Here is an 18,567-nt window from a genome sequence, read left to right as displayed (position 1 = left end):
AGTAAAAAGTACTCACCCTGCTTTACACGCCCGCAGTACGATTCCACGATTTTATCCGGTTGGATTTCAGTATGAAGTTCGCGAGGTGTCAAACTTTTTTTGCATCGATGGCCAACATGTCGCTGTAACTCAGACATTGCGTCCAAAATTTTGATTCCGTGCACGTATCCTTGCGTGAAACAGTTGAGACCTCTCTGTGGAATTCTCTTGAACAAGTCTGACGCATTTGGCAGAAAAACATACCGCAATATTACCTGGATAGAGAATCCATTTCAAACTGTTCTGTTCAACCGCCATTTTGGAAGCCTGTGGGCACGGCAAATGTAGCTAAGGGGGCGGAGCTTGAAACCGCCAATCGGAAAGGTCCATTCTGCAATGTTTTTCCTGCAATTTAAAGTCATATCGTTTCATTTTTCACATCAAGTGATCTCGAGTTGGGCTATAGCTTCATGTAGTAGTTTGTATGACTGACTTTCATTGTTGTGACGATCACGCAGAACACGGGTCCATTTTTAAATTAAATGTACTTAAGTTACGAAATAATATAATAAACGAGAACATGACATCGACTACAATTGTTATTGTAGTGATTCACGTAGCTGGAGCTCAAGAATATCAAGTAAATCCTCAAACAGCTTTTTAAAAGGCCATTCCCGCCAATATGTTTTGCAGGAAATCCACAACGCAAACAAATGGGATCTCCGGCACAGCCTAGTTCCTGGATGTCTTCATCAGTGCGGAACAGGAAATCCGGCGCCATTTAGTGCAGAATGAAATGCGTAGGGGGGGAGCAAAGGGGAATCACTGCAGGTGAATTCCAGGTGAGCGGCGGCAGACCAAAGCCACTCAGTGGCTGCAGCATTTTGTCGGGACACGTCCCGCCCCGCCCCGCCCCTCGGTGATTTGGCATCGGTGAACCCCTGCTTCGGGCCACCGTTTAAAGTTTACTGTCAAAGTTAACATCAAACAAAGAGAATTGCATTATGGGAAGCCCAGACAACAGCGTGCTGACACAAATTGCAGCATTAAATTCTGATGCACAAAATATTCAACTCTTTACATTCTATTTAATCGTGTTTAGAGGTGCAAAGATTATTTGACAATCAACCAATCATCCGATTCAGAATTTTTGATCATCGATAAATCATTTAGAGTCTTCGGAATTTCACCCTCAACAGTAAATATTAATAACCCCACCCTCCTAATAGCCTAAATTCATTTGTAACCCTTATTGCCATTTATAATAATATTTAGATATATTTAAATTTCAAACATACAGTACCTGTGGCTAGAAAAGCAAAGTGTGAGGAGTCTCTGTCGCAAAATGGGACAGTCATTGTCAAGCGGCGCTTAAATACGCACTTCCCCTTTTATTTTTAAGTTGGTGGTTGTTTTTTGTTTTTTTGGCTTGAATGCTTTTAAAGAATGATTTATAATACACAACAACCATGTTTTGTTTAAATATCAATCATGACCCGTTACAATTTAAAAGTGCGCTGGCCTAATCAACATGTGTCTTGACTGATAGTAACTAATTGGGTTAGCTGGGTGGTCACTAAACCGTCCATCCATTTTCCAAGCCGCTTATCCTCACATGTGTTGCGGGAATATGCTACCGGTACATTTCAAAATCCAAAGACATTTCATTATCTTTGTGGATGGCGCCCTTGAGTGGTCGTTACATCATACTGCAACTGCTCCCTTCATTTTTAATTTTTTTTACTTTCATCTAAAAAAAAAAAAAACAGCCTGACAAGAGGAAGTAAATTGCACCAAAAACAAGTTTATTCTATAAAAGAAGAATAAGGGAGGATGAGAAGTAATCATCACAAGTATACGGAAGAGGAAAAACAAAGGACTTTTAAACACCAGAGTAAAGTCACAGTATCAAAAAGCTCATTCTCTTTTTTTTTCCTTCCTCGCCCATCTTTACAACTTTTTGTTCTGTACACAAATACAAAAGAAAAATTATAAATGTTATAATCATTATAACCATAATAACTGCATTGCACTGAGTAAATAGAGTACTGGCCCACAAAAGGTTACTGCATTCAACAGGGAGGAAAAAAAAAATAGAAGATAAAAGTGGCTTTTGGTGGCGAGTTAGGAGGCACTCATCCGCAATTGGGACCCAAAAGCGGGCGTTAAACTTTTTTTTTTAATACATATATTTTTCAACATACAGAATAAGTTAGGCAAGCTAAACAAGCTCACGAAAAACATCCAAAAATTGAAAATTATCACTAACATAAGCTAAAAAGAATTGTTTTTTTTGTTTGTTTTTTTTATGCTAATGTGGTGACCCATTTGTGCTTCGGCGGTTACAACATATATACTATTTTACTTTAAATTGATTAAATTATCAACAAAGATAGTTTAGCATGTATGGCTAAACTGTGACTGTCTGGGGCCTTTTGCTAGCAACACAATTGTAGCAACATGTGTGCACGATTTCAAACATTGGCACGCACGCTAGGTGGTGAAATTTTTTTTTAAATCTGATCAAAATTAATCCAAATCATTAGCTTTTCAACATAAACAAAAAAAATGATAGAAATTAGTGGTTGTTGCTAGCATATGGCATCCACAAACGTGGCTAATGAAGCGCTTCATGCTCACATGTTTGCATGTAGCGTGCGCGTTTTAGTTTTGTGTTAAAATGTGAAAAGTGTTGTCGAAAAAATGTGACGTTGATCCCCAAAGTCGTCAAATTGCCGACTGTCGAACTCAAAATGAGCTGAAGCTAGGCTAGCTCGCATGGTTAGCTTTATTGAGATATGTCACTTGAGCACAACACGAGTCAACCTTATTCGATACAAAATAATCTGATGTCACTTCCCTTTTTGGAGAGCGATGAATCACTAACATATCACACAACACGTAGTCAATTGTTCAAATGTGTTTTTTGTTTTTTTTTTATAAAATATGGAAAAAAAATTTTGAGAAGTCGGTACACAAATCGTCAAAATGCTAAGTGCTAGCTCGTCATCGTCGCTCAAACCAACATCGTTGTCAACACGGGACTTTGTGCGGAATGGATGACATAAAACTCAAAAGACATTTTATCTCTGTAAAAGTCGAATGTTTTGCACACACACGTGCACAGCGACATGCTCATCAACGTCACTATCGGGAAAACAAGAGGGCGACTCTCCATGCAACACAAGTAACCACAACACAAGTGGGACCAATATTATTATTATTATTATTATTATTATCATCATTATTATTATTTGTAAGAAACTACAAAAAAATGTGTAAAAATAAGAAAAACCAAGAAAGTAGAAGAAAAGGGAAGGAGGGGAGGCGGTTCACATTATCTAGTCAGTGTTAAAAATAGAACTTCACCCGTTACATTTACTTTTTGATTATATACATTTATGTACATGGATTCTTTATTTTAACTCTTTTTTTGTCATTGTCCTTAATGTTTACAAAAGGATGCATAAACTTCTCTAGAAAGATGTGCTTTTTCTGTTTTTGTATTTAGACGAAGCAAAAAAAAAAAAAAAAAAAAGAAAAAAAAGGCGAGAAATGCACAAACAAAATTCTCTCCGAACGAGAATCGGTCATAAGTCGTGAAGAACAATAGATATTTTTTTTTTTTTTGCCTCATTCTACCAATAAAACGTAGTCACGCTCTCGTATCCGAGGTTTCAGACGGATGTGAAGGTCGCTGCTGAAATAAATGTTTGCATTTTATTTGTTATTTAATATGAGAGTCAGGAGTAGAATAAACCTGCAGTCCAAAGTGTTTTCCCAGCTGAGGAGTTCAAGGAAAGCGGGAAATTTGCCAGTTTTCTCAAATGCAGCCCACCGGGAAAATCTCCATCAAAGATGCTGCTGTCTTCTCGTTTATCGTTATTAATAAGAAAATCATTTATCTGGGAATTCACAATGCAGGCTTATGCTGTGTTCAATAAAACTGGAGAAACGGAAATTCGTACGATTCGTTGCAAACAAACGTCGGATTCTCCGACAAACTGGCTACCGGCGGTTTCTAGTTTTCGTCTTTTTTTTCCCCACTTGGGTCGACTTCAGTTCTTAAGGCTCGACGGGCAAAAGGTCCAGGTGCCCAGAACACGCACTCTTTAAATCACACTAAAAAAAAATAATTCTAAATTCTAAGACGTGTTTGTTGCAAAACATGCAGACGCACAAACACGCGAAAGAAAAAAAACATGCGGCACCGCACGGAAAAGGTCGGAAAAAGCTCCCCGTATTTCCTACCGAGATCATTCTCCGACGACGTCTTCACAGCGTTTGAAAGGTGACCAAACATTGGAAATTGTTAAAAAAAAAAGACTATATCTGTCACAAGGGAGGGAGAACAACCACAGAACCGAACAATAAAACGTAAATACTGTTTTTATGATAATAAAGTGTGGTCGGGAGGACGATATGCAAAAAAAACGAAGGTGACGTGGCGCTTCTTTAAAAAGTTCACAGTTCTCGAATAGAGAGCGGGGGTGTTCAGACTTCTACTTCGAGATTGCGAAATTAAACGCCGGACCCCGAAGATGAAACGTTGCACACATTGCCTCACCCGGAGAAAAATCCGCTAACAGGCTTGGGAATTGCTAAAAAAAAAAAAAAAAAAAAAAAAAAAAATGGAATCTAACTTGTCCGAAAGTCTAAACGAAACGCCGTGCCCCAAAGATGAAAAACATGGGTTACATCGATTTTTTGCTGAATTTAAAAAGTCGACGTGGTCGGGAAGCTCCGTTCCGAAAGTGCAAGAAAATGGAGCCGTGTGGAAAAAAAAATAAATAAACGCCGCGCCCCGCGGAGGATATGAACGTCTCCCGTGACCGGTGGTGCAGCGAGACAGCCTCGTAAACAGCAATAAAAGGAAGTCGAAGAATTTGGTTGTCTCGAGTTCTACGTTTAGATTTTAAAAATTAAATGCCGCGCCCTGTTGATGAAACGGGTCTTATATTAGCTGTGCTGCGGTGAAAAAGCTCGACGAGTGCGTTGAAATCCGTGACGAATTTGTTTTGTTCGTGTGCTACAGCTCGACAATGAAAGATCTAAAAGGGGTTAGGAAATTGCAAAAAAAAATAATAATAATAATAATTTGTCTAATTGTCTAATTTTACAACCCAAAAAAAAAACAACTTTTTATATCTCCTATGCTCCAGTGAAAGATGGACAAAAGCAATAAACGGTTTGGGATGTCCTCATATTTAAAAACAAAAAAAAATAAATAAAAAATGGGATGAAGTCTTAGAATGAACTTGTCCGGGCTTCTACTTTTAGATCGTTAAAAAAAATTAAACGCCACGCCCCAAAGAAGAAAACACGTCTCAGATGCGTTAAAAAGGATTGTGCATTCCTGTCCGAAAAAGAAAACGGGGATAAAAAAAAAATCCAAGAGACACGTCTTGCAGGTCTTGGAAACTAAACGCCACCCCCTCGAGCAAAGAAGGACCAGTTCAGGAGGAGAAATCCAGACGTGGGATTTCACCGCTTGGGGAAAAGATTGTAGGGATGGAAGGATGGACGGATGAGTGGGGGAAAAAAAACACAAAAAAAAACATCCTCAACCTCCATTAATGCCTCACGCTCCCGCAGACGAGCTGTAGAACTGCAGTAGCAAAGTTTCGAAGGCAAGAAAAAAAAGAAAAAATCAAAATGCGAATAAAATCCAAAGAACTGAAAAGAGTTCACATCATGACGTGGCGGCGGCGGTGCAGGGACAGGTGGTCGGAGCGCGAGAAGGAGCGGTCGCACTCGGTGCAGCGGAAGGGCTTGATGCCCGTGTGCTTGCGGAAGTGCCGAGTCAGCTCGTCAGAGCGGGCGAAGCGCCAGGTGCAGCCCTCCCAGGTGCAGTGGTACGGCTTTTCGCCTGCAGAGGGGGGACAGCGCAACGTTAGTGGGCACGCGTCGGTACCAGGGTGAACGCCGCTTACCCCAGAGTTTGTCTCTCGGTACTGCATGTTCCGATTGTATGCGTGTTACTTTTATGTGAAACTGCTGTGACTGATGTTAATGTAGAAGACTGCGTTAGCTTCTGAGGCTAACCGTCAACTAGCTAGGTATCGGCCATCTTTTTGTAAACAAAAGAGCTTCCTTGGAATTGGTTGAAGCGTTCACCTGTGTGTATCCGTCGGTGAGCTTTGAGGTGTGAGCTCTTGGTGTAAACTTTTTTGCAGCCTTCGTAGTCGCACATGTGGATGCGCCGCCTCTTCACATCCGGGGAGTCGGGATCCACCTGCTCCAAGTCCAACACCGACCTGAGGGGAAAGTTTGCGGACGGTGAGGTTTGATAGCACACCAGGGGGCGGCAGAGGACTGCTCAGTTTATTTTATTTATTTTGTTTCTCTTTTGCCTTTGTTTGTCTCGGAAGTCTTGATATATCAATCTATCCATCCATTTTCTTTGCCGCTTATTCTCACGAGGGTCGCGGGGAGTGCTGGAGCCAATCCCAGCTGTCAATGGGCAGGAGGCGGGCGGTGTACACCCTGAACTGGTCGCCAGCCAATCGCACTCACAATCACACCTAGGGGCAATTGAGAGCGTCCAATTAATGTTGCATATTTTCGGGATGTGGGAGGAAACCGGAGTGCCCGGGGAAAACCCACGCAGGCACAGGGAGAACATGCAAACTCCACACAGGTGGGTCCGGGATATCGGAACTGTGAGGCCAATGCTTTCTAGCTGATCCACCGTACCGTTAAGAAATGTTTGCTTTATATACTTTTTTTTTTTTTTTTTTGGTTCTGAATATGTCGTCTCCATTATTACCTTGGTTTAAATGCTTTATTTGTATTTTATAATTGTTTATCATTTATTAAATCATCCCTCTGTGTACTTATTTTATTATTACAAATATTTATCTGTATTTATGCTTTATTTCTGTAGAACTTTCACTTTATGCATTACTTTGTTACAATTATGTGATTTTTTTTTTACACCATTTTTTTTCGCCTTACTTTTGCACGATGAGGCCTGTTTTGTCACTTATCTGATTACATTTTCTTTTATTGCATTATTTTTTTTTCTTTACACAATTTTTTTCCACCTTACTTTTACGTGATGAGGCCTGTTTTGTCACTTACCTGATTAAATTTTTTTTATTGCATTATTTTTTTTCTTTACACAATTTTTTTTCACCTTACTTTTTTACATGAAGAGGCCTGTTTTGTCACTTACCTGATTACATTTTCTTGTATTGTATTATTTTATTTCATTGCTTTTATTCCTATATACAGTCTTGATTATTTCCATTGTTTCAAGGCCTTGTTCGTATTGTATTTGTTACATTTCATATATTTATATGATTACACAGACTTGGTGTGTGTTTTGTTCTTTCATGGATGGTCACGATCAGGCGACAGGCAACTTGGAAAATAAGGCGTGGCAACACACGCAGACACACAAACACATCAGATTACCGCGAACCTCCAAGGTCCACACCCTAACTTTCCGTTAACGTTGCACAGCCTCGCCCAAATAGTTGCGAAGAAGCCTCGCTGACATGTTCGCATTCACACAAACAGATCGAAACCTCGAGGGCCCCAGCGCCAAAATGGCATATTCGTGTGTCATGATAATATAGTGTAAAAAGCAGCGCAGGCTGACCCCGTGTCGAGGCTCTGGGCGCTGAGCGACGCCGATCCCGACTCGGTTCCGCTCTCGGCGTCGCTTTCGCTGTGATATTCCACCGGAGACGTCGAGCCGGGCTTTATGCGGACTGAGGAAAAACAAGATGACAACATTGTAAAGTCAGACAGAAACGATTGGAAGATGAGAAACAGCTAAATGGCCTCCATCTATGTTACGCCACGTTAACCTAGATTACAGCTATACCGAGTTTTGCTACCTTTCCATTATGCTACCCTTACGTTGCGACTATGTTCCACCCATGTCTACGTTACGCTACGTTTACCTTACGCGAGTTTTACGCGGCGCCGTTTATGCCGTCCCATATTTAACCGACGCCATCTGATTTACTGTAAACCTTTACGTTGTCTACGTTATTCTATGTATGTTTCATTTACACCACTTTACACACATTACATTAAGCTAGGCGAAATTTACGTGAGCCTATGTTTGCATTAAACTACGTTTAACATTACATTACACTGTGATCGTTACCTATGTAACAGTACACTATATTTATGCTACTTTTACGCTAGGCTACATTTATTTTACACCATGTTTACATGACATAACTTATACAAGCTACACATCGCACCATATTTAAGCGATATTACATTGTGTCTATGTTACAGTTCACTTAATCTACGATGCAAACGTAGCATTCCACTACGTTTATACGTCTAAATTGCGCCATATTTATAATCCTCTCTAATTTACGTTGCAGTACATTATGCTGGCTCTCGTTTCTCCACGTTCACGTTACGCTAAGCTACGTTTATTTGATGCTACATTGCCCTATATAACCTTTACGCCGGTAATTCCCAACCAGTGCCGTGGGAAATTATAAAATGCGACATAACTTCTAAAAAAACAAAAAAAATCCTAGAAATAAAGTATCTGTATTCATCTGCCAGTGAAACATAGTAACAGACGGAACAAACAAATGCTCTTCTATTAGACGGCAGGAAGTAACTGATGTTTCCACTTTTTGTGTAATTTTTGTCTGTTGGTGTGATTTTTCAATTGCACAATATGTGCCTTTCCCCCCATTAAAAAATGGCTATACCTGCCTACTAAATTATTTTATGCATAGGTGTCAAACCCAAGGCCCCGGGGCCAGATCCGGCCGGCCGCATGATTTTACGTGGCCCGGTGAGGCAAATCGAGTGTATCAACTTCTGTGATTTTTGTTCACATCTGTCCCAAAGTTTCAAATTGTCATGTCATAAATGATAACGTCAAGGACTTTTGAGTTACCGTAGTTGGAAAATCTAATTACCCTTAATTTCTGATTCCAAAAGTAATTGATAAATTTCACGTGTAAATATGATGTTAAAAGACTTTTATGGTTTCACAGTCATAATAGCCCCTCTGATGGAAACCCTTAAATAAAATGTGACCCGTGACACAAACGAGTTTGACACCCCTGGTTTATGCCACGTCGCACTCGGTTAACTTCGACTGCATTCGCTTCATGCTCTGTTACTGAACGTCAGGGGTGGGAAACTCGTTTCTCTCGATGGCCACGTTGTCTTCCGGGTTTCCCTCAGAGGGCCGTTTTGACTGTGAAACAATAAAAACGTTTAATCGTCTCTCACCATGTTTGCATAATCAATTTATGAGCCAGAATGCAAAATCAAGGGTAACGTGTCTTTTACCTGTTGATGTTTGGTAACACAAAAATGCTTGTAATATCTCAACCTGATCATTTATGACATATCACGATTTGAAATTTTGGTCCAGATTTTTACAAGAATCATGGAAACGGAAACCCTAGATTTGGCTTTGCGGGCCACATAAAATCATGTGCCGGGCCGGATCTGGCCCCCGGGCCTTGAGTTTGACACCTGTGCCGTATGCGCTACGTCGTCTCATCTTACCTTGATGCAGTGTTATCTTGCATGGCGTTACTTTTTTCTCAAGTTATGTGCTTGCAAATTAATAAACGGATGTGAATTGTGAGCGAATAAAGAGTTGAAGTCTAGCGTGCATTTGAAATGGAAGGGTTAATCGACGACGGAGAGGAGTGTTAAACCCCGCAGGATAAACAACGTCCACCCTGCACGGAGGGGAGGAAAGGATCAAGGGTGTGGCGGGGCGAAAGTGTGATGCACGCTATTTGGGTGATTGGCGTGCGAGCGTGTGCGTGCGTTTTTCTCGAAAGACAACACGAACCCGCCCGCTCCCATTCTGACATCGCCCTTTTTTTTTTTTTCTAATGTTGCATACGCGCTAGCTCCTTCGCCCCCGCTTCCTGTCTGCCTCGCCACAAGATCATCCAGTGAAATATCTAAATCTGATGTGCGGTAGCGTGTTTCGGAAATGGCACGACAGAGCTCAAGCTAACTAGCACACGTTTAGCTAACAAAAGAAGCTAAGCTAAGACAAGTAAAATAAAATGGTAGCTCGTGGAAAGCTATCATTTCTTTTAGTGGGTTATGCTACGATACATTACCGCATCCCAATTTATGCTAGTTGACATCGTCCAATGCTGGGCTACATTACCTTTGCGCTATCTTACGTAAACACGAGAAAGAACAAAAGGTTAAAAGTCGGATTTAAAAAAAAAAAAAAATGATGTTTACATTATACTCATTATAATTTGTGCCTTTACATTCGGTTATACTCATGTTGTATTTATTTTATGCTATGTTCAACTGATGTCGTCTTTATGTTATATTTGTTCTGTTTATGTTACGCTAAATGTACGTTATGCTACGTTTTTGTTATATCTGCATCATGCTACCTTTACGCGACATTAGATTACAGTACGTTTACATGAGGTAATGTTTACATCATATAGCCTACACTACACTGTTTGTATTTTTCTACGTTTATGTTGCGCTGCATTACAATTCACTATATTACATTAAACTACGTTCACGTGACACTACCTTGTGTTTCACTGCATTTATGCTGCGCGACATTACAAATCACTAGATTATTGTCATGAGCAAGGCTTGGCAACTGCTCTGGGCGATGACGCATGTCACAGCTGTCTTACATTCGGACTGTAATTAGACCGGCATTTAAGTTGGAGTTTTTGTCACTGGCATTTGCCAGTTTGTTGCTTTGTGTCAGTGAGTTGCATTCACTTCACTGCCTGTGGGACTGTCGGCTTCTACGCGTAACTCCAGTCGCAGCGATTCTGTGCCCTGTCCTGTTGAGTTTTTTAGTTCGCCCCAGAGTCATCGGACCTTCCTGTATGTCTTTTGGAACCCGCCTAGCCTAGCGTTTCTGCGCCTCTCCCTTGTCGGACCGCTACACCGTGTATGACCCAGTTTCCGAGAAAAAAAAACACATTGAACACTGTGCCTCTGCCTCGAAGTCCAGCATTTGGGTCAGCACCCGCACCGTTGGTTCATTACAATTATGTTACGTTGCCATTATCTAGCACAACACTATATTTACGCAACATTGCAATATGCAAACTTATGATCTTCTAAATCACATAGCATAACACTATATTATGTTTAGCTACCTTTATGTTATGTGATATTAAGTTGCAATACATTACATTGTGCTACCAGTTGTTCAACAAATTTACACAATATAAGACAGTTTCCTGACTACTACATTACCTTGACCATGTGTTACTGTACTTTATCTTACGCTATAAATGACGGCACACTACCTACTACCTCAATATGGTAAAACCAGTGAGATAAGTGTTGAAGAAATCAGATTTTTTTAGGTGTTTAGCTTTTTTTCAAGTAGTAACTTCAAAGTTTGTCCAAAATCTCGAGAAGAGCTATTGAGTAACGCGACGACAAGCTCAGAAAAAACCCTGAAAAATGTCAGATAAATTCAGTTATTCAACATCTACGAGAGCCTCGTACAAAACAGTTTTTGTCTCGCGGCTGGACAGAGGTTGCAGCTAACAGCAAAGAAAGAAGGGAAGGAGCTACGGAAACCGAAGGCAAAACCCCCGCCGGCGTTCCTTACCCGAGCCTTCCGATCGCCCGTCGCTGCCGATGAGGGGCACGGTGATGGCCGCGGTTGCGACGCCGTCCGCGGGCACGGCGGTGTAGACCACAGGTAAGGACTGCACCACCACGGGAATGGTCTGCAGTTGGCCCACCTTGCTGGGCATGCTGACCGACGGGATGGTGTGGATGACGTGCAGGATCTGCTGACCGCCCGCGCCCTGCGTGGCCAAAATGGAGCCCGGCGAAAGAACCTGGCGGAGGACAGAAGTCCGTCACCGATCAGTTCCTCCAGAATAGCGGGTTTCGGTGGATTCTGCGCGTATTCACCATGGATCCTATGGACTGCACGTTTGAAGTGACGGGCGTGGCCGTGAGTCCGGGCTGCGCCAGGCCGCTTCCCGGCGCGGGGTTGACGGGCACGTTGACGGCGGCGGGGGGCAGCGAGGACGAGCGAGGCTTGTGGAGGGACAGGTCCACCGGTTCCGTCTGGTCCTCGGCCGAGCACGGACTCGGCGAGGACGGCTCGGCCTTGTAGCTCCACGCGTCCGTCTTCGCGTCGGGGTTAGTCGGCAGGGAACGTTCGTCACCAACGTCGGCCTGAAGGACGCAAAATGGGATTCGTGATCATATCCCAATGTTACTTTTCACAAAACTAAGCTAGCTAGCCAAGCTGAATGCTAACAATTTTCTTTTAACGTTACAACTTTATATAAATATATGTTGCATGCGCTTCAATATTTGATTCTTGTAACTTCAATACATTATTTTCTTAATTTTTTCACTTTTTTTTGGTAAAAAAGATGACTTCATCATTATAACTTTGTAACGTTCCAACTTTTTGATTTTCACAAGAAATATGACGTTTGTGCTATAATCGTGTCTTGTTTTGTTTCTAAATATGAATTTTTCATAAAGTTATGACTTTTTATCATGACATTGGGCATTTTTTTGCTTGAAATAACTAACCGCTTTTTCTACAAAATCATTATCACTTCTTTGGAAAAATGAAAATATTATTGAAAAAAATATTTATTTTGTATATCATGAGAAAAATAATATTTGTATGAATATTCCAATTTATCCTTGTATTTTTTTTAATGAAATAAATGCATTCTTTTCTATTTCTGTCCTTTTGCTGTTATCCTTTCCGTCAAAGCGACATGACATTGGGCATTTTTTTTTTCTTGAAATAACTTTACCGCTTTTTCTACAAAATCATTATCACTTCTTCGGTAAGATAAAAATATTATTGAAAAAAATATTGATTTTGTATATCATAAGAAAAATAATATTTGTATGAATATTCCAATTTATCCTTGTATTTTTTTTAAATGAAATAAATGCAATTAAGTTCATCCTTTTCTATTTCTGTCGTTTTGCCATTATTCTTTCCGTCAAAGCGACATGACATTGGGCATTTTTTTTTTCTTGAAATAACTTTACCGCTTTTTCTACGAAATCCTTATCACTTCTTCGGTAAAATGAAAATATTATTGAAAAAAATATTGATTTTGTGGATCATGAGAAAAAAAATATTTGTACGAATATTCCACTTTATCCCTGTATTTTTTTTTAATGAAATAAATGCAATTAAGCTCATTCTTTTCTATTTCTGTCCTTTTGCCGTTATCCTTTCCGTCAAAGCGACATGACATTGGGCATTTTTTTTCTTGAAATAACTTCGCTTTTCTACAAAATCATTATCACTTCTTTGGTAAAATAAAAATAATATTGAAAAAATTATGATTTTGTGTGTCATGAGAAAAAAAATATTTGTATGAATATTCCACTTTATCCTTGTATTTTTTTTTTATGAAATAAATGCAATTAAGTTCATTCTTTTCCATTTCTGTCCTTTTGCTGTTGTCCTTTCCGTCAAAGCGACGCATCATCGCTTTGAACACGGGGCGGCGAGCTGAATGCTAAGACTTTTCCCGGCTGGCGAAGCCTGCTTTTTCCCGCATGTGGCTCACCGGGAAACAATGGCCGGGCTGTGTAGCGAGAAAGCAGGCCGAGGGGGGTGGGGGGCTAAACGAGAAGAAGCAGAAGAAGAAGAAGAAGAAGAAGAAGAAGCTGGCTTTGCTCCAGTTCAGTTGAGTGCGGCTCGGCTCTGGGCGAGGGCCAGGGTGTGGCTTCTGATTGGCCCTTTGAAATCTCGCGACACGGGGGGCGACCCGACAGGCCGTGCACGCCGACGACGACGACGGGCGAAAAAACATCCTCTCCTTTTTCCCAAGTTAAGGATGTCAGGAGGGAAAAAAAAAGGAGAGATGACGCTGGTGGAAGAAGGAAAAAGGTGAAGCGGTGAGAAGAGATGGGGGGGGGGAGGCCTCGCGTTGCCATGGAAACTGTGGAGCTATCAGCCGCCTCCATGTTGTGGCACTCCTTTCCCTTCCCTGGCAACACCCACGTCCTCTCTCACCTTTCCCACCCACCCTCCTCCCTTCATCTCCCCGCTCGCCGGCGCCAACCACACCCTCCCCACCCACGTCGGGTTTTTTTTTTTTTTTTTTTGGTGTGCCGCCATTTTGGGTTCCGCGGTTCATAAAAGTGGATTAACCCCTTCCTCGCTTCGCAGTTCGTTCGAGACGACCACGGGGAGGAATGCCGGCACGCATCGGTTCGCACGGAGCGTGGAGATACGCTTTCGCGGCGCGACCGTTTGCGCTGCCGAGGCGGCACACTTTCGTCTGTTTGGCCGAACTGCACGAGTAGCTTTACAGTACTGATTTTGCAAATTGACGCACTTGGATCTGAGTTTGAAGGGGAACACGTGGAAATTGTGCAACTCGCGCGGTTTCCACAAAGCTATTCATCTCCACATTGTTGTGCATATTTGTCTTTACCATTATAAAACCAAGTGTATCTCAAAAAGGCCCAAACCACTTTTTCTCTCACCGAGTACAGGGAGTCCTCGGGTTAAGACGGTCTCGACCCAAGACATTTCGACTTTACAACGCCAGTCCCCCGTCCGCCATTTTGTCTGGCTAACGCTTGTCCGCGTTTGTGCGCCGGGACTATCTTCGCATTTTTCGCCCTCCTTCTTAAACATTATTGCCCCCAAAAAGAAAGCTTTGTCTTTTTAGCAATGCTTCTTCAGTCAAAAGAAAATCCACGACCATAAACAAAGCACAAGATCATAAAAAGATTGGAGAAATGAGAGACAGCAACAGCACCAAGGCTTCAGTCGGTCGACCGTGGTGACTATTATTAAAGACAAAGTGCGCATTTTAGCGCAAGTAAAGGTTTCCGTTCCCATGTCGGACGCGATGATCGCAAAACAAGGTTCTTTGATACTTGTCGAGATGGAGAGGATTGAGGACCAGGTCCCCCTTCTTCTTCTCCATCCACCTCTCAGCAGTCATGCTAAGTACATCATCTTGTTTATTTCAATGTATTTGTTTTTTGTACAAAATATTTTGATGTAAATTTTGACTTTAATGGCGGAATCCGACTCAAGTCGCTACTGTAGGAACGGATCTCAGTCGCAGACCGAGGACTCCCTTGACTGCCTTTACTATGTATGTCTAAAATGTGTCATGAAAAACCTTTTACAAATAGCTCTTATTTTCCAATACAAAACCATCCAACAATTCATTTTCTCCACCGCTTATCCTCACGTGGGTCGCGGGGAGTGCTGGAGCCTATCCCGGCTATCAAGGGGCAAGAGACGGGGGACACCCTGAACTGGTCGCCAGCCAATCCCAGGGCACATGGAAACAAACTACCGCACTCACAATTACACCTTGGGGCAATTTAGAGTGTCCAATTAATGTTGCATGTTTTTTTGGAATGTGGGAGGAAACTGGAGTGCCCGGAGGAAACCCACGCAGGCACGGGGAGGACACGGAAACGCCACACAGGCGGGTCTGGGATTAAACCCGGGAGCTCAGAACTGTGAGGCCAATGCTTTACCATCTGATCCACCGTGCCGCCAATAGAAAACCAATATATTTGATGTATTTTTTACGTTAAGTTAGTTAAGTTAAGTTAAGTTACTACCGTTGTTATTTGTTATTATTAAATATTATTAAATAGTGTAAAATTGATAGGGTTGTTGGGGTTTTTTTTTGTATTTTTTATTTTCACCACAAAAATGTGATTTCTATTCAGGACAAAAGTGTTACATTTTAATTCTAGTCCATAAATAATAACTGGGTGAACTTTGTTATTATTTAAAATAATTGTATATTTTTATTTTCCATGATTATTTTCAAAATAATAAAATATTGTTATTATTACAAGGAAAGAAAAAAAAAACAACATTCCAACCCGCAGACAATCATTGAATATAAAACATTTTTAGATTCCTTCGTTCACTTTGTCTCTCAAATGTGATCTTTTACCCAACGAGCACATTGCGTTCACATTTCATTTTCATGTTCCTCCGTCAACATGATCGACTGACGCGTTGGCTTTATCAGGAAAAAAGCCAAAAAAACGAAAGCACGAACAAAAACAACAGCTGCTTTGGATATGAACCGCAAAACACGTTGCCACCCGGGCGCCCCTCCCCGGCGTACACCCTGCCTCGCCCACCTGTTAGCACAACCCGCTAGCCGCACCCTGGTGTTACCTAATCCAGCGTAGGGGGGCTGTTGATGTGACGGCTGCCTAGCGACGCCTTGACGCCCTCAAAGTCAACGACGCCGTTTCGGAAAGGACCTTCACGCTCAAATCATGTTGCAAGCACACTAACCCAAAAGAAAATCTCTAATTTTTTTAAGCGTTTTTATCATTTGCAGGGAAATTTTGTGCTCAACCTGAAAAAAATTGTGCTTGACTTTGGTCAACTCAACTGAGTGACACCCCATTGCTAAAAGAAATGTTTTTTTTAACCGGCCCTGTTAGCGTTAGCACTAGCATTAGCGCCGCGCTAGTAAACTCTTTCTGTGTATCGTCATTTTTTGTAAATATCAACGTGAGTTACAATGTGAGCACTTGCGGTTTTTACACAGCTGCGGCGTATGTATGTACCAAACGGTATTTCCTTTACAAATGTACACGGTGGGGCTTGTAACCAGGTGCGCTGCGTAGGCCGGGAATTACGCAAGTAAGAAACTGACTATGTCAAGAAACTAAGTCATAGTCATGTGTGTTGCTGTTCGGGTAAAATTGAGTCGCTAAGGACAACCTAACTTTGGGTTTCCTCCTGTCACATTGTTTGCGCTACTAAAAAAAACAAACGATAGACTCCAGTGTAATCTGTTTGACCCCGTGAAGACATGTCTGGACTTGCAAGTGAATGAGACGCTTCAAAGCAAAATCATCACTCCGGTTCATGTGCAAAATGTGATTTTTTAATTTTTTTTTTAAATCGAAAGGAAAAACAGAAATGTGTTTGGGATGAAAATAATGTTTCAAAAATCATTACTTTTTGTGGTAAATTTGGAACACAAAGAGAATTGACTTTGGTTTTTTTGGCTGGGGCTATTTGTAGCTGACAATAATCAAATTGTATATCTTGTTTCTTCGTATTTTTCAGCAAAACAACTACTAGATAATAATAATTAAAAAAAGAATTAAAACATGTAAAGGAAAAACAACAAATATTTACTTTTTTTGTTGTTGTCATGTGACTGTCTATCAAGAAGCATGTATTGTCATATTTTGTCAGTCTGAAAAAATGAAAAAAAGTAAAAATGTTTGGGATTAGGACAAAAATAATGTAAAGTGAACATTTTGGAGATGTCTGTATTTTTCAGTATGAAACGCAAAGAAAATTAATTCCAATTCTATTAAGAGGATTATTTTTATACTATTTTATTTTCATTCTTGCAATATATATCAGTTAATTGGAGACTCTAAATTTCCCGTATAGGTGCGGTTGTGAGTGCGACTGTTGATCGTCTCTACGTGCGCCGTGATTGGCTGGCGACCACCCCGCCTCCTGCCCGTTGACTGGCGGGATAGGCTCCGTCGCTCCCGCGCGGCACCTTGTGAGGATAAGTGGCTCAGAAAACGGATGGACGGATACAAATGCAAGATTTGCTGTTTTCCCGTCAGTCGTGAAACCCGGGCATGTCCTTCGCCCTCCATCTTTTCCCCATCGGGGAGGTCTGAAAACTCGCGTTGGCTGCAAACGCACCATATGTGAGCAATGACATCATCAGCCCGCACCAGCTTAGGCGTCGCCGCATTTTCTACCGCGCCTTTCCCCTTCCCCCATCCGCCCCCTCCCAAAAAAAAAAAAGGGAAAATCGTGCATGTTGTGTCCTTCCACCGATTTCTCACACACTCACACACACTCACACACACACAGGCAAGAAAGCCTCCTGGCTAAAGTGCGAGGGCGCTAACCTCTCATGACACAAACGTGTGTGAGAGTATGCATGAGTGTGTGTGCACGTGTGTTGGCGATGTCGTGCATGACTGCTCGTTTGCTGGAGGACAACCGACTTGTTTATGTGCACGCACACATAAACACGTGCACACACACACACACACACACACAAGGCCTTGTTTGTGCGGGTGTGTATACCAGAGAAAGAGAGATTATGGAGCTATTCAGTCTGCAACGCTGGTAGCTATTCAGTGTGCTGTTGTGTGTGCGTCGTTGGCTGAAGTGGAAAAAGGTGGCGGCAGGAGGCGGGGTGGGAACGGGGGGTGGGGTGGGGTGGGGGTGCGGGAGTCTTTTTGGGCAACTCCCGCTGCCGCGGTTGCTACGGCGACAGCGAGCGGAAGCGCAGTCCGGCCGCTCCCCTCGACACATCCTATTAAGGGCGAGGAGTTTTTAGAAGAAGGACCGAGGAATAAGAAGTGGAGGAGGAGGAGGAAGTATGTGACGGCAAGGTCCGCTCGGCGAACTTTGAACCCTGGCACTGGCTTTAACGAGGCTAACGCGGATGCTTCCCGGGCCTTGTGGATGAGCGGTCTGTCACCGTTTGGGATCAAAGATCGTTTATAGCGCATTCTACTGTACAGAAGCAAATTGAAGTGAAAATACACGTTTGTCGCATAAATTAGACCCTTTTATCCAAGGAGAGACTAAGGGCAGTGAGAAAATGGGGGCATCACGCCAATGTGGAGACC

At 42.0% G+C, this 18,567-nt stretch overlaps 1 protein-coding gene across 1 annotated transcript in view; it reads right to left on the bottom strand.

Annotated features, from left to right (window-relative positions):
- Nucleotides 1-1,778: 1,778 nt before the first annotated feature.
- The window catches only part of klf8 (Kruppel like factor 8), a 38,651-nt gene continuing 21,862 nt past the window's right edge, over nt 1,779-18,567 (bottom strand). Inside the window, exons 3-7 of the mRNA XM_061804086.1 lie at nt 11,863-12,132; nt 11,552-11,786; nt 7,586-7,697; nt 6,097-6,236; nt 1,779-5,848 (exon numbers count right to left, since the gene is read on the bottom strand). Of these exons, the coding sequence (XP_061660070.1) occupies nt 5,667-5,848; nt 6,097-6,236; nt 7,586-7,697; nt 11,552-11,786; nt 11,863-12,132 (939 nt within the window). The 3' untranslated portion in view covers nt 1,779-5,666. The remainder of the gene's footprint in view (nt 5,849-6,096; nt 6,237-7,585; nt 7,698-11,551; nt 11,787-11,862; nt 12,133-18,567) is intronic.

This window comes from Syngnathoides biaculeatus, chromosome 18 (assembly GCF_019802595.1).
Source record: "Syngnathoides biaculeatus isolate LvHL_M chromosome 18, ASM1980259v1, whole genome shotgun sequence".
Classification (NCBI taxonomy): Eukaryota; Metazoa; Chordata; class Actinopteri; order Syngnathiformes; family Syngnathidae; genus Syngnathoides; species Syngnathoides biaculeatus.
This window is presented reverse-complemented; position numbering and strand designations above follow the sequence as displayed.